We start from the raw sequence: 16000 nt of genomic DNA on the forward strand, positions 1-16000 counted from the left end.
TTCGGCCCCAAAACCTGGGCCGAACCACAAAAGGAGGGGGAGTGACCATATTCATTAAAGACACCCACACCTCCAGGTTAGTGGCAATGCACGAAACATCGGAGACCATCCATGTGCAACAAACCGTAGGCAAAACTGCTATGCAACTTGTAGCATGCTACAGACCACCCTCGCAATCTCAGGAACTCCATTCAGCCTTCCTGAAGACACTGGAAGATATAAATGTCTCACCAAATACCATCATATTGGGAGACTTCAACTACCCAAACATAGACTGGGTGCATTACTCAAGCCCCAACACCCTAGCCCAAAGGTTCCTGGAATTCATCAACTCAAATGCGATGGAACAACTAGTCACCTCCCCCACAAGGGGAAATAATATACTTGACCTGATCATCACAAACATGGGGACAAAATGCTCAACACCAGAAGTATACCCCTCACTAGTGAGATCAGACCATAAACTAATAACCCTAGATATTCATATCCCACCTCCACCCCCAGCACAAAAGACCACAGTCAGAAACTTCTCAAAAGCCAACTTTACACTCCTTAGGACTGAAATGGTATCCTTCAAGCCCCCTGGGCCAGTGGAAACCACATCCCACACTGCTGAATCCTTCACAAATGCTTTCTACGGGCATCTCCAAGAATGCATGGATCATGCAATCCCAAATAAAACCAAAACCCTTTCCACCAAAGGCAGACATCCTATCTGGTAGACCCCAGCCATAAACAAACTTTATAACAAGAGAAGGAAGTTACTGCAAGACAGAGCAAAATCCCATAAAGGAAAGCATCCCTGATCAGCACTAACAAAAAACTACGTTCACTAATAAAATCATCAAAGGCCAACTTTGAGAGAAAAATCGCTAAGGACACTAAAGATAATCACAAGGCCTTCTTCAGTTATGTTAGAAACCTGGGCAGAAACCCTCAGATATGCGCAGAGTTAGTTCATAATGGCAAAAAATACACTGAACCCACAGATATTGCCAACATACTGGCAGACAGGTTCAGTGCAAATTTCTCCCCTCCCTCTCCCCCAAAAGATGAAATAAATATCTCAGCTGAATGCAACCTCCCTGAAATCTCAGATGTCCAGGTGAGAGCTACCCTCAGCAATGCTAAAAATACAGCATCCATGGGACCTGATGGTGTCCCGGGTTGCGTGCTACGTGAACTCCTAGAGGAGCTAAACCCACACATAAGAACGCTGTTTAATCTTAGCCTTGCTACAGGATACGTCCCTGAACACTGGCGTACAGCTACAGTGATCCCACTCCACAAAGGTGGCACCTCTACAGACCCTGGAAACTACCGCCCCATAAGCTTGACCAGTCTGGTCTGCAAAGCTATGGAAAGGATCATTATGGAACTCATAAACAAAGACATCGGGGACCTACAGATAATTGACCCTACCCAGTTTGGCTTTGTAAAAGGCAGATCCTGTCTTTTAAACCTGGTGGACTTTTTTGAAACAGTCACTAGAGCCATCGATGAAGGCAAAGCAGTTCATACAGCCTACCTGGATCTGGCAAAAGCCTTCGACACAATACCCCACTCAGGCATCATAGACAAGCTCAACAGCTTAAATGTAAACCCGTTTGTCACAAGATGGATTGCAAACTGGCTAAAGGACAGAACCCACAAAGTCAGAATAGCTGGAGCTATGTCAGACTCTAAGCCAGTCACAAGTGGAGTCCCACAGGGCTCTGTCTTGGGACCCCTCTTGTTTGGCATTTATTTCTCAGATGTGCAGGCAAACATAGGGGGGTTGTGGCTGACAAAGTTTGCAGACGACTGCAAACTAGGCACCATAGTCGACACACCAGCTGACACATGCATCCTCCAGAAGGGCCTCACAGAAACAGACGCCTGGTGCCAGAGTCATGGCCTTAAACTAAATGCCAAAAAATGTATAGTCATCCCCTTTGGAAAAAACGAAGTACCCACAAATTAGCACATAGGTGGTAATCCATTAAGTACGGAAAAAGTAATCAGAGACCTGGGGACCCAAGTTGACAGTGACTTCTCATTTGACACCCATGTCACCAAAGTGGTTAGAAAGACCTTCTACCTTGCACACCTTATCATGAAGGGGTTCACATCCAGATCAAAGGATGTCATTGTACCCTTATATTCCTCCCTTATCAGGCCTATGATTGAGTACAATGCCCCATTTGGTATGTACCTCACCCGGCACCTGCAGCAGCTGGAGAGACCCCAAAAGTACCTTACCAAGAGGATCAAGGGTCTCCAGCATATGTCATATGCTGCCAGACTGAAAAAGCTCCAGCTCTATTCAGTAGCATACCGCCTGCTCAGAGGTGATCTGTGCCTTACGTACAAGGCCATGTCCAATTCAGAATTAATGGACATGCTCCACCTCAAAAAATCCAAATCCATCAGAGCCATGAGAGCTAAAGATCTAAACCTCAGCACAAATATGAATAGGACATGCTGGAGGGACAGATTCATAACCCAGAGGCTTCCCGCACTCTGGAACAGGATACCTGCCCATGTTAGGCAGAGCCCCTCACTGACTCTCTTCAAGAGAAATCTGGACGAATGGATGGGTGATCGTAGGTTTACCCCGAGGGTCATCTCTGTGTCATTGCTAGATAGAGGCACAGTAAACTAAATTTAATTTGAATTGTACACTTTTGTATCATTACATGGGGTGGCGAAAGCCAGATACACTTTGGCTAAGCTTATAAATGCCCTAGGGCAGATAGCCTAGTACTATACTATGAAACTATGAAACTATGAAACTATAATAAGGACTGTGCAGGTATCACCCCATCATTTTTTTTTATGTTGGATGCCATTCTTGTGACACACACACACACACACACACACACACACACACACACACACACACACACACACACACACACACACACACACACGTCAGAGCTGTGCATTTACATAGTAGATATTTATAAGCTACATGCCATTCATTTCATTTATTGATGTAACAGTTTATTAACTGGGTAAGAGGGCCAGACCACGCACTTTTTTCAGCCATTTCTCAGAATTCAGTGGAGCTGTACAGTTATAACAGTGAAACTTTAACTTAGCAGTAATCTATGACTGGGTGTGGGTAATGAAGGATTTACCCACAGTTGGCTTGGTTTGATCACAAGAGAGAAGCCAGTATGATTAAACAAAGCTGATCATAGGTAAATCCTGTATTATCCTCACAGAGGACTGGATTATTGTTTTTATACAATGACATTGTTTATGAAGAACAGCTTGAGAGGTAAATGTTGGCATCCATAACAAGAACACATAAGGGGTCACGATCAGTGAGATGATTATAATTCTTTGCAGTGCATGGAGCTTTATCTGCTCCATGTACTATTAGTTACACGGAAAAAAATCATTAAGTGTTTTGTTGGCTTTCAAAGCTGTGAAACCCTTAGGAGACACTGTCAGAAGGGTCATGTAATGTTGTCCATGACATATAGACTTACCTTTAATGCCTCTCTACCATTTAGATTTTCACAGAAGGATCAGATTATTCCTTTATATTTTTGGTCTGCTTCTCAAAATCTGTGGTTTTCAGACAAACCACAGAGGGCTGAAGTCACTAAATAATGACATAAATTTGAGTTTCAGAGTTTGTACCCTTCACATTTATGTAAGTGAACACATCCTGTTATTCTAGCAATTTTCTAAGTTTTTTTACAGAAAGTTAGGAAGACATTAAGGGTACAGAAAGCAGGCAGAAACAAATCTTTTGCTCTGCCACTGTAATTTGCTAGTGAGTACAAACAGATTTTACTGCTGAGCAGTAGACCTGACATTAACAACATAAACAGGGGGTGCTTAATAATTGTTAAGGTAGGGCCATGCACCTCTCTAGCATCTAACTGGTTTGTCTTTTTCTGAATATCGGAGCATAACCCCTGTGCTCCATGCACAACAATATATTTTAGCATTGAAAAAAACACTGTGACTGCACTGACTATTATCAATGCAAAGAAGACTTTACAGATAACATTTCTGTTTGTACCATTTTAATAGGTTTTATTGTTCATAAAATATTTCCATTTCTTTGTATTATGCTTTTCTGATTGGTTTCCTAGAAAATGCTTTGGAGTGTAAGGATGTGTGTAGAATGCTAGAGATCTGACATTCCACATCTCATACTGGTGCTTATGAGCTAGACAATCCTGCCTTTATATTATGTGGCCAAAATATTTGAGTTTTAGTTTTAATATCAGATGTTCTAATGAATAGACAGGACTTATTTCCTTAAGTATTGTCTGATTTGTTCATCTTGCAGTCCATGAAATTCCCAAAAGTATTCTCCAGTGATATATTTCAAAAATATTTTCCAGAACACAGCCTTACTTAGAGTTCAGCTCACATAGCCATATATTACTATTGGAAAAACCATACTTGTTCTTTAAAATCATATCAGAGTTTATTCTAGGTTTGTTTTCATCTCTTCTGGCTAACTATCAAGCCCCTTCCCCCAATCGGACTTAAGCGCATTCATTCCCTAATTGTGGGACTACTCCAGTTATACTAGGACAGCAGCAGTCTGGAAAATTCATCATTTGATCAGACTTTTGGGAGTATATGTTTTTGCAGACATCAGGGTAATAAGAGCATTTTTATAAGTTCCCAATCCGACCCTTGAGTGTCAGGCTACCTGCATTACTATGAGATTTCAAAATATCTTTCTCTATAAGTGAATGTGTCTGTGCATTAAACAATGAAAGTAACATATGGCATCGACTTGGTCAGCTGAATGCCCACTCCAGTGATATCCCTCCTCTGAAAAACTATGGCTACATATGTCCTGCTTCACCCTACCTGCTGCCCAAGAATGGTATGTCCATCTTATCCTGACAGTGTCATCATGCGACCAAGTTGTTAATCAAACCCTTGTACCCTGGACCATTGTAAGGGTTTCATCTCTCTACACCATACCATACCACTAGCAAAATCTTATCCAGATCTGCCATGGCTATACTTCCAAGAAATAGGCATCTTTTAATTTCATAGCTCATATACCATCTGTAGAGATGTCCGAGCACAGGATAATAAAATCTGTCACTGTCTCTTTTTTTTCCTCAACTATTTGCAAAGAATAGATTGTACAAAATGACATAATTTTATTTTAATTTAATGTTGAGCAACAAGCCAGCTTTTATACTTTTTACTTACACTTTCATCAAGGTGCTCTTCAACCTTCACTCACTTCAAACATCAGAGACGTATCACCTGTGTATCTGAGGTTGCTAGTATTTCTCTCAGCGATGCTAATTCCTGCATCTGATTCATCTAACTCTGAATTTGTCATGATACATTAAGCGCACAAATTAAATAAGTAGAAAAATACACATTCTTATCCCACTCCTTCCCTAATACTAAACCAGTTAGTTTTTCCATATTTGGTTCTAACAGTTACTTCTTCTGCATACCGATTCCTCAGGAGGCAAATTCAGTGACCTGGTATCTCCATTTCTCTAAGAACTGGCCACAATTTGTTATGGTCCAGCAGAAGTAAATATTTTGTGGAAATACTGAATATACTTTTATTTTATTTTATTTTACTTTGATGCATTAACTATTATCCTTGTAAAATTTGCACATTTACTTTCTTGTTCAGCAAAGAGATATTCTTTGAGGTTGGAGTGTAATTGTAACAGTGCTTTCTTGTTTCTTATTTTAACAAGTAGTTGAATCTAACAGTCCAACACTCAGGGCCAGCTTTAGGAAATGTTTCTGAGATGCAAAAGTTCTTATTTCCTGTCCAGAACAGGATGTTACAAGTGTGAGTGCATCCTTGTTGTGTCATGAAGTGTAAGTGGATGGTTTAATAGGTAGTTTACAACATAAAGGGTGGGATCTAAATAAGGCTTTATCAAGAAGTAAGGTGGCTATATCTGTCACAGGTAGCCAGCACGTTTTCTGAAGCAGTAAGGAGTGCTGCATTCTGTGTTCATCTACATAGATAAACCTACAGATCTTATTTATGGTGACAGTATTCAAGTGATGAGCAGATAACTCTTACAGGAAGACTGTGCTCAGACTTTGGCAGATAGACATTATTTGTAAGTCCTTTTCTGATATTAGGTGGGTGTAGGTTTGACAATCTGTAACAAAGCTGTAACTGGTGGACATTCTTTCCTACAGTAATTTTACTGTGCTCTTTAAAGAAGGATGTGTATTCTAGTAGTAGAGGTGAAAGGTGTTTTTGAATGCCCACTTGATTAATGCTGCTGTTTAATTGTTTTTATTTGTTATTGCCTGGTATTATATTATATATTATGATTTTTAGATTTTTCTACATATTGAGTTCATGAACGCAGTTCTCGGGGGGGGGGGGGTTGGTGCATAAGTTTAGTATTAGGCTGGTGATAGGACATTTGTCTGGGGTATAGAAGTTGAAATCTCATCATGATTGTTGCATACCTTTGGTGTCTCTTACCTGAGGCTGCCCAAAAAGCCCCAAAAGTTGGGCTATGGGAATAGAGTTCCTAGATGCAGCATCTCCTATTACAGCAGCCAAGGACTTCTGCATTTCACAGCGGTAATTTGGGATCTGCTGATGCAATCCAGTCACTAACCTCATGGCTCCCTCAATGGCCCTTGTAGAAATCCCACAGGAATCGTAAATCTCAAATCCAAGGGTAGTGTTTGATAGCAGGCTTGGACTGTTGTTGATTTCATCAATAGCAAATATCATAGCATGAACATACTGGTATATATAAAATCGAAATCTGTTCCAAATAAGAGTAGATGAATTATTTTAATTGTGTTATTAACCTTTAAGACCAGAGGAATGCAAACATGAAAATGCTTTGAAAATTACTTTATATGTTAAGGAAGGGATATAAGAAAATTATTCGGAGGAATGCTCACACACACGCATGCACGCACACTCACGCGCACACACACACACACACACACACACACAAAACCATCTATACCTTGACACCACTGCAGATATATGGTACTTGTTGGTTAGTGCACAAATTAACGGTACAGCTGAATTATTATCTAACAGACTTGCAGCTTAACAGAGACACATTTTGAAAAATGTCCTAATTGTCACTGTGTACATTTTGATGTCTTGTTTCAAAAATTCTGAAATGCATCTGAGAAGGAGTACTTTACAAAATGAATGCTGCTTTTACCTTGCTAGTCTTTAAAATGGTTGAATTCTTAAAAACCTTCTGCCTAGTAAAAATCTCTAGCTCAGTGACTACACCAGTGCAACTTTTGTCATGTACAACTCTGATTCAGAGATCTTTCCCATCTCAAACTGTACAACCCTTCATCACCACTAGACTCAAGTGTGTCGAAAGTACTGTGAAGTATAAGCAAATTGCCTGATGTAACTCACAAATGTACTCACTGCCTCTAGCAAAAGTCCTGAGAAAGCAACCTGAAAAAAAATAAAATAAATATATATATATATATATATATATATATATATATACACACACACACACACACACACACACACATATATATATTTAGATAGATAGATATATGTGTGTGTGTGTGTGTGTGTGTGTGTGTGTGTGTGTGTGTGTGTGTGTGTAGATATATATATATATATATAGTGTATAAACCAGCTGCCTAAAGCAGCCAACCCCCACCTCCAGCCTCCGCTGACAATGAAAGTGGCAGCCAAACCCTCCTTTTTACAACAGTGACAGATACTCTTAAATACACACACACACACACACACACACACACACACACACACACACACACACACACACACACACACACTCTCTAGTTGTAGTAATCCTTGATCCTAACCACTATGCATCCCCCATATTGGTCAACAGTGTACTGCTCTATACCTAACAGTAATGGAACATCCCCCTAATCTAATTTTTACACTGCTGATAAACAAATGGGGGAAATTAGAAGAAGCTGAGAAGTAAAACAAAAGCAAAAATAGTGGAACAAGTTAACAGTATCAATTATCTGGGGAAAGACTGGTTGAGGAGAAGGGAAGTCTGAATGAGATTGTCAAAGCTACAATCAGAGGGGCTGCAGCCAACTGGCACACAGTGTTAGGGGTTGTGTATGACAGAAGAATGCCAAAGAAGTTGAAAAGTAAAGTGTACCAAATAGTGGTGTAACCAGTGCTTTTGTATGGCACAGAAACCTGGACAGGAAAAGCAGAGCAGCTGAGGAAGCTAGAAGTGATGAAGATGAAGTGACTGAGACAGGTGGTAGGATGCACTCTTATGGAAAATGAAGACAACAGAACACAAGCCAAAGTAGCTCCAATTGCAGACAAAGTCAAAGAGACCAGATTTCAGTGGTTTGGTCACATGTGCAGTAAAGCAGAAGAGAATCTGGTGAAGAAAGTTTGGGACAGACAAGAAGAAAGCAAGAGGAGAAGCGGGTATCCAGCAAAGAGATGGCTGGATTGTGTGAGAGAAGACCAGCGACAGTCAGACATGATTGTCAGTGAAGGTAGAAGAGTGGTGCTGAATCGGGAGAGATGGTGATATTTGAAATGACACCCCAACCCCTTGTAGAAAATGGGGAAAAGCCGGTTTATAAAGATGATGACTTACCACAGTTCTGTATCTACAACCATAATTTATTTCATTGGTGATTAGAGTCATTTGCCTACAACCCTTTCAAATGTGTCAGTTCCCAATTGGTGAACAGTGTACTGCCCTTTGGCAAGTAGTAAATGGACCACTCCATTTTATTTAAGTTTGGTTTACCAGGGTAGTGTACTGATCAAAATAAATCATTTGCAGGCTTGTCATGCACTCTTCTGCCTCCTACACCATCCTATGTGACTATGACTGAAGTCCCCTACCCATGCTAGTCTGGCCAGTACTTGACTGAAGGCATCCCTACCCCTCACTTTCTTTCATTAACAGGTGTATCTGTCTTCTCATTTTGTATAGAAAATGGTTCACCTGCCTTCCTTCTCCAGTCTTGCCTGTGATTAGCATCTTATCTTATCCTACCCTCACCCCACCTCATAATGATTCATATCTCTGACTTCCTTTCTCCCAACTTGCCAGTGTTTGAAGTCCCCTACCTACTGTCTTCTCATTCTGTCAGTGACATGTACCCTCTGTCTAACCCCTTATCTATCCTGACATTGATTCATCCTCACCCTTCCCTTTTAAGTATAATATTTATTAAGCATTTTCATAAAATACCAACCATGTTTTAAAAATGTTCTTAAATCAGAAACTAGTACATGCCATATATCATTACGCAAATTATTTACTTCAATTAACCAAAATATAGGCCAACAATATTAATTTTCTTAAAAATTATAATATACTATGTCTTACATCCTTTTAGTTAATTACTATTATAATTCAAAACAGAGTTATTAAGTTAAGCTGGTCTTGCAGATTCTGTTCCTGTTACCTAATCACTGGAACCATATATTGCTTCCAGGATTTATCTTCTGACTTAATGACTCTATATAGTAAAACAGTAACAATAAAATTATTTCTTATATTCATCTACTATTTTGTCTCTAGTAACGTGATAGCAGCATTAATCTTGCAATTACTGTTATAATACCAAGGACCAAAACATTTAACCCATTCTTGATGCCAAAATAGAAATACGATAAACTGGGAATGTATGGTATCCATGAAGGTAGGAGACTACTTTAATGCCCTTAGACCTCCAATATCTACAGTCTAAAATTTTCCTTGACTTAATAACCATAGAAGGTGTATAGAAATGTTGGTTCTCAGTCTTACAAATATGTGTGCCAATAAGCAATTTTAGATATTTTAGAAGTCTTAATATATTATGTTTGCAGTGTAGCTTATCTACCTCTACTTGACATATTCTTCTGCAGTCTAATCTTCTATCCTTGTAAAAATTTGTCACACCTAATTTAGATATTTTAGAGTAACAGCATCACTAATATGGAAATTGTATACGACTAAGAACGTTTAGCACTCAATTCTAAACTTCTGTTAAATATGATTAGTATTTCTATTACTTCTAATGTCATAAATGAAAAAGCTTCTGTTTAATCTTTTAGTAAATCATAATAACTTCATTCAAATCATATTAGACTTTCAAGTCATGCAATTTTTGAAATGGTTATCACTAAAATTCTTTGATTTTGTCATACCTTTATGTTTCCAAGAAAGTAAGATTTTCTAAAGCATGTTTCTGCCTAGTCAATGGATGTAAGTAATACTGATAAACACCAGCTATATTAATTTAGACTAACTTACTTCCAAAATTTCTGGATATGTAGTCATTTTCTGACAGGCTGAATGTATTAGAGAGTGTACATTGGAAATGAAGCAGAGACAGGATCTGGGTGATGGGGAAGAGCTGTAATATACTCAGTAAATTAATCTGGGATTACAAGGTATTAATTATATTTGTGAAATACGACAGCACAAGAAAATCTGGAAAGATTGGACTTCTTCAAAATTGGTTTGCTAAGTGGGGGACTCAAGTATATGCCCTACTTCATGTCATTAATGTTCAGAAAAATGCTTTATGGAGGGGAAGAGAGGGGACAATACTAACTGTAAGTAAAGAATACACCATCTTTTCTTAATAGTGTTGTATCTGTGTTGCATGATATCAATTGCATGCTATTTTTAGGTGTAATGAGGATTGTAAACAGTTGTTTTTATTTTTTTCCCCTCTTTTCTTTTTCTTCTTGTGCAGCTTTGAGAAACATAGGCAATGCAATGATTAACAAAAAAAAAAAAGGGAGCCTGGTTAAGAAGGCATGACAGAGTTCAAACTGATGTGCTTCTTTTTTACTCCATTCTGGAATGGGAAATTGACTGATTAAGGACCTTTGTTTTAAAACAGAGAGAGAAGTAAATGAAAAAAGAATGTTGAACATCATAAGGTTGTTTTTCTAGTCCTTGCAAATATGTATACTAAGTAGCATTTCTGCAGCATGTCTCCATGGAGACAATCTGGTAAACAGAAACTGGAGACAGTCTGGTGGAACAGGATTGGCTGAGGGAAAAGAAAAAAAAAGAACAGAGAAACTGGCTAGGACATAAAGTTCCCTGAAAACAATCAGGGGTTTTCCTAGGTGTGACAGCTTTAAAGATAATACACTTCATTATATCACATGAAAGAATATTACAAAAGTATTTCAGAATAGGCAAACAAGATTTAGCCACTTAGGAGTCTATTCTGGTAATGATTTGAAAAAAATCATTGCTGTGTAATTTTGAAATTATTAGAAAAGAGTGTGATATGTTAAGGTGGAAACTGTACATCTTAATAGTGGATAAATTATTGTTAGTATTTAAAAATGTCTATACCACATTTTTTCCATTTTAGAATATTACAATAACTCTTCATCAGGGCATCTGAGAAACAATGGAAGAGAAAATATGACACTTTAACCTGTCTCCAAATAAATCTGATTATTGTCAACTGGACACTTGTTGAGAAAAATAAGGACAATTTGAGCCTATTCGTTTTAAATAAATAAACACATTATTTGTGTCATACTGAAAAATTGTTGCAGTATATAACATAAGTCAGATGACAGTAGTTCAGTTATTGTTAGATTTGAACATGCAATGTTAATCTTCAACAGTCTGCATTCTATGTTTGGACAGCAGTAGAAGCTACGTTTTCCATAGAAATGGATTTATACATTAATTAATTATGTCAGCAGAGCCATAATTGAGAAATCCATTGGCTAGGCAGCAAGATGTTTCAGAAAATCTTACTTTCCACATGCACTGGAGAGGAACCAATGCCAATTTAGTTCATCAGAAAGAATAGCTTTCTAATCTAATAAATACGGAATTTTCTTTCAGACTTATTTTACTGAAGTAGTTAATTTTATGTATTTTTTATATCAGTCCTCCCATACCAGGTTGGCTCATTTTTTCCACTGTTGGCCACAGCTGATGGCATGTGCCCATTTTTCAGGAAATAATGAATGGTCCAGTTCCCACCCCTCCAGCAACCTTAAAAGTGTGGGGGGTCCATAGTACTGGTTCATGAATATGTGCACATGCCTTTAACTCCAAACACAATTATTTATTATTTATTTATTTATTTACATTTGTTGACCGGGAATGTCCGAGTGGACGCAGGTCCATTTTCAGCGGAGGCCCGGGAAGAACAGCTCCATAAATTAAAATATTGCAGACATAGTTACAGATGAAGAATCCTAGCAATTAAAATATTACAAACATAGTTACAGATGAAGAACATAGTACATTCAATAGATAACTAGCATCTGTTCTATCCACGAAGTCATAGCAGATATTAATAATTGTTACAATAAGAAGTTACTGCCATATAATAAGTAGATAGGCATGGAACTATCAGAGCTTGCTGTAATCAAAGGTAGTTTGTGGGGTAGTAGAGGGTAGATGGAGTGGGAGAAGTTAGAGGGGAGAGTTACAAGGGCATAGCCAGCATGTTTTTAGGTGCGCTTTAAGTAAAGCTTTGAAGTGGGTGCATGATGGTAGAGAGGTTATTGTGGGGGGGGGGGGTGTTCCATAATTTGGCTATAGCGCTGGAGAATAGTGCTTCTCCAGCAGTGTCATTGGCTCTAGAAACCTGTAATTTATTTTTGTTGCTGGATCATAGTGGTCTAGTGGTGAGATAGGGTTGGAGTAGATACTGGAGGGATGGGACCTTTAGAGGATGGTTAAACAGTTTGTGGGTGAGTGCGAGTTAATACCATTGAAGGAGGTGAGGGAGTTCTAGCCAGCCTAGTTCAGTAAGTGAGAGACAGTGGTGACTGTGGTAGGATGCCCCAGTAGTGAATTTGGCGATTTTGTTGTAGCAGGTCTCGAGTTTATTTAGATCGCATTGCCTTAGGTTGGTATATATTGGAGAGGCATAAAGTAGGGTGGAGATAAGGTGCAAATTTGCAACTGAAATCCTAGCTGCTTTGGTGAGAAGTTGCTTATTTCTGTATAAGGCTCCTAGTTTTTGGTGGACTTTGTTTATGGTCATGGATATGTGAATGTCAAATTTGAGATTGTTGTCTATTTCAACTCCTAGCAATTTGGTGTGATCTGTTGGGTGGATAGTGGTGTTGTCTTTTGCTGTGATGTTAAAGTAAGAGTTGTTTTGAATATGTTTGGTGGGTTCGAAGATGAGTTTAGTTTTGTTTGAGTTGAGTATTAACTGGGCATCGGATAGCCAAGTTTTAACAGAGGAAAAGGCATCCTGTGTTACCTTTTGCAGTTCGGGTAGGGACTGGGCTGAGCAGATGATGGTTGAGTCATCTGCATATTGTATGAGTGTGCCATGTTTGGTGGCAGAGGCTAGATTATTGGTGAAAACAGAGAAGAGTAGGGGTCCAAGGATGGATCCTTGGGGAACACCAATAGAGACAGGTAGTTGGGGAGATATGTAATTTTGCCATACAACAGATTGCTGGCGGTCAGACAGGTAACTTTGAAAACAGTTGTTGACTGATTGAGAAAAGGATAGGTTATTGAGTACAGAGAGGAGTTGTTTGTGTGGGACCATGTCAAATGCTTTAGATAGGTCTAGGAAAGTAGCAGAGGAGAGATGGCCATTGTTTTTATGATGAAGGATAGTGTTAGTAAAAGAGAGTAAGGCAGTGGTGTTGCTATGGTTTGGTCGGAAACCATGCTGAGTATTAGAAAGGAGGTTGTTAGTAAGGAGTTAGTCTGAGATTTGAGAGTGAATGCATCTCTCTAGTATTTTGGAGAGTCGAGATAGAATCGATATGGTGCAGTAGTTGGTTAGTTCTGTGGAGGGGCCGCCTTTGTGAAGGGGAAGGATGTGTGATATTTTCCATAGTGTAGGGATGTAGCATTCTGACAGAGATCAGTTAATCAAGATGGATACTGAGTAAGCTAGGGTGTCAGCTGCAATTTGTAGGAATTCACTTGGGAGGTTGTCTACTGCTAATTTTGTGGGTTTAAGTTTAGTTAAGAGTTTTCTTATGTTGGAGGTAGGAATGGGAGAAAATGAGAAGAGTGTGGGGGGATTACTGGGTGAAGGTGTGGGGTGTAAGGGAGGGGGGGTTATGTTGTCTACCTAGTGATAGTATGGTTTGTGTGAAGTGTGTGTTGAATGAGGTAGCAATATTTTCTGAGGAGTGAGGAATGTTAGGTGTAGGGGTATTAATTTTACCTGGGTGGAGGATGGAGTTTATGGAGGTCCAGAATTGTTTGGGGTTGTGTTTGGAGGAGTTGAGGGCAGACTGGTAGTATTGGATTTTGTCCTCCTTTATTAGCTTTTTGACTCTATTGCGTATTTCTAGGAATTTCTGTCTAGCTGAGTGGGTTTTGGTTTTGCACCAGTGTTCCCAGGCTTTATCTTGGTTTTTCATTTCTGACCTAGTGGTTTTATGTAGCCATGGGGAGGGCTGGGCTTTGGTTCTGGTAAGTCTTCTGGGGGCATGGTTATTTAGGATGCTTAGGAAGGTAGTATTGAAAAATTGGATTGCGTCATCTAGGCTGAGGTAATTTAAAGGATGGCAGTTACATTCTTTGAGGGATGAGATGAATGTGATTGGGTTAAAGTGTAGTTTTTTAAGTATTTGACTTTAGATGACAGGTTTAACTTGGTATAGGTGTTTTTTGAGTAGGAATGTTGGGGAATGATCACTGAGGCTATCTGATAAGCAGCCAGCTATATAGGACTGGGGAATCTTGCTGACTAGTATCCAATCCAGGGTAGTGTGCTTGTTGGAGTTTTTATTTATTCTGGTTGGTGACTGGACTAGTTGGGTGAAGCCATGAAGGTTTAGATGCTGGGTTGGATGGTTGCCACAACAGGATTGCCAATCAATATTGAAGTCACCTAAAATGATGGTCTCTTGAGGGAGATGGTGGGTAGTCCAGCTGAGGAGGTTTTCTAGTGGAGAGATATTTTGGCCAGGTGGGAAGTAGCATCCTATTATGTTGATGGTTTTATTTTGGTTTATTTTCAGGTTGGTATATATTATTTCTTCATTGGCAATTTGGGGAGCTGGTGAGTTTAGAGTTTGGATGTTTAGATGCTGTTTAAATATTATAGCTACACCACCTCCTTATTGTTTAGTTGGTCTAGTCTTAGTATGCTGTATCCATTAGGGATGATTTACTCACTGGTAATGTTAGGTTTTAGCCAGGTTTCTGTCAGGATGATTATATCTGGGGAGTATAAGTCTATGGTGGCATGGAGTTTGCGGACTTTGTTGGCTATACTTCTGATATTTAGGCTTAGCAGAAGGATGTAATTTGGTTTTCTACTGGCTGGGATTTGTGAGATGTGGTTGTTAGTCTGATTATTAGGAGTGGGGTTGGAGATGGAGGGGCCAGGGTTGGGGTGGATGTCTCCACTGAGGGCAAGTTTTGATATGCATGAGGTTATTAGTTTTATCAGTTTGTGAAAGAGTTTGCATTTTAGGTAAACATTATGATTGGGTGCAGTCGGTAACAGATGTGGTGGGAGGGTTATTTTGTTAACTTGTAGGGATGCGTTTAGTTTTAGTATTTTAGTTGATAGAATATGTGGGGGATGCATAGGGATGGTTCTTGAGTTGGTGGGAGAGGAGCAGAGTGAGGGTGAGTCATGAGTGATGGAGTGAATAGTTGTACAGTGGAATTGGTTTAGTGAGTGTATAATGGAGTTTTGGTAAGATGTAAGATATGCAAGGAGAGGATATGCAAAGATTATAAGTATGGTATGCTTATTCATGTTAGCAGAAGAGGAGGGGTAGTAGTGGGAAGATGGTGCATTTAGAGCTGGAAGTAGTGTTGTGGTTGGTGGTGAAAATGATGGGAGGGGTTTGTTCTAATTAAGGTAGGACCACCAGGGGTGGGTGGGATATGGGGGCAGGGTGGAGAGCGAAGTGGGCCGAGACCTGTTAGCTGCTCTTAGGAGGGGTTGTGGGCTGGAAAACAATCAGATAACAGAGAATACAAGCCTTTATATAACTTCTGTCCTATGCATTCCTAGTGGGGTAGGAGGGTAGGGACTAATTGCAGGAGGAGTCCTGTGGGAGTAATTGACAGGTCTCTCAACCAGATTCTGGAAGATG

The 16000-nt window shown here is 39.4% G+C and overlaps 1 protein-coding gene across 1 annotated transcript in view; it reads right to left on the reverse strand.

The window, feature by feature from the left end:
• The window catches only part of LOC122790583 (extracellular calcium-sensing receptor-like), a 177999-nt gene extending 171290 nt beyond the window's left edge, over positions 1–6709 (reverse strand). Inside the window, exon 1 of the mRNA XM_044058108.1 lies at positions 6452–6709. Within this exon, the coding sequence (XP_043914043.1) occupies positions 6452–6709 (258 nt within the window). The remainder of the gene's footprint in view (positions 1–6451) is intronic.
• Between the last annotated feature and the right edge of the window lie 9291 nt (positions 6710–16000).

This window comes from Protopterus annectens, chromosome 16.part0, assembly GCF_019279795.1.
Source record: "Protopterus annectens isolate FY-2018-M chromosome 16.part0, PAN1.0, whole genome shotgun sequence".
In the NCBI taxonomy this organism is placed as follows: Eukaryota; Metazoa; Chordata; order Ceratodontiformes; family Protopteridae; genus Protopterus; species Protopterus annectens.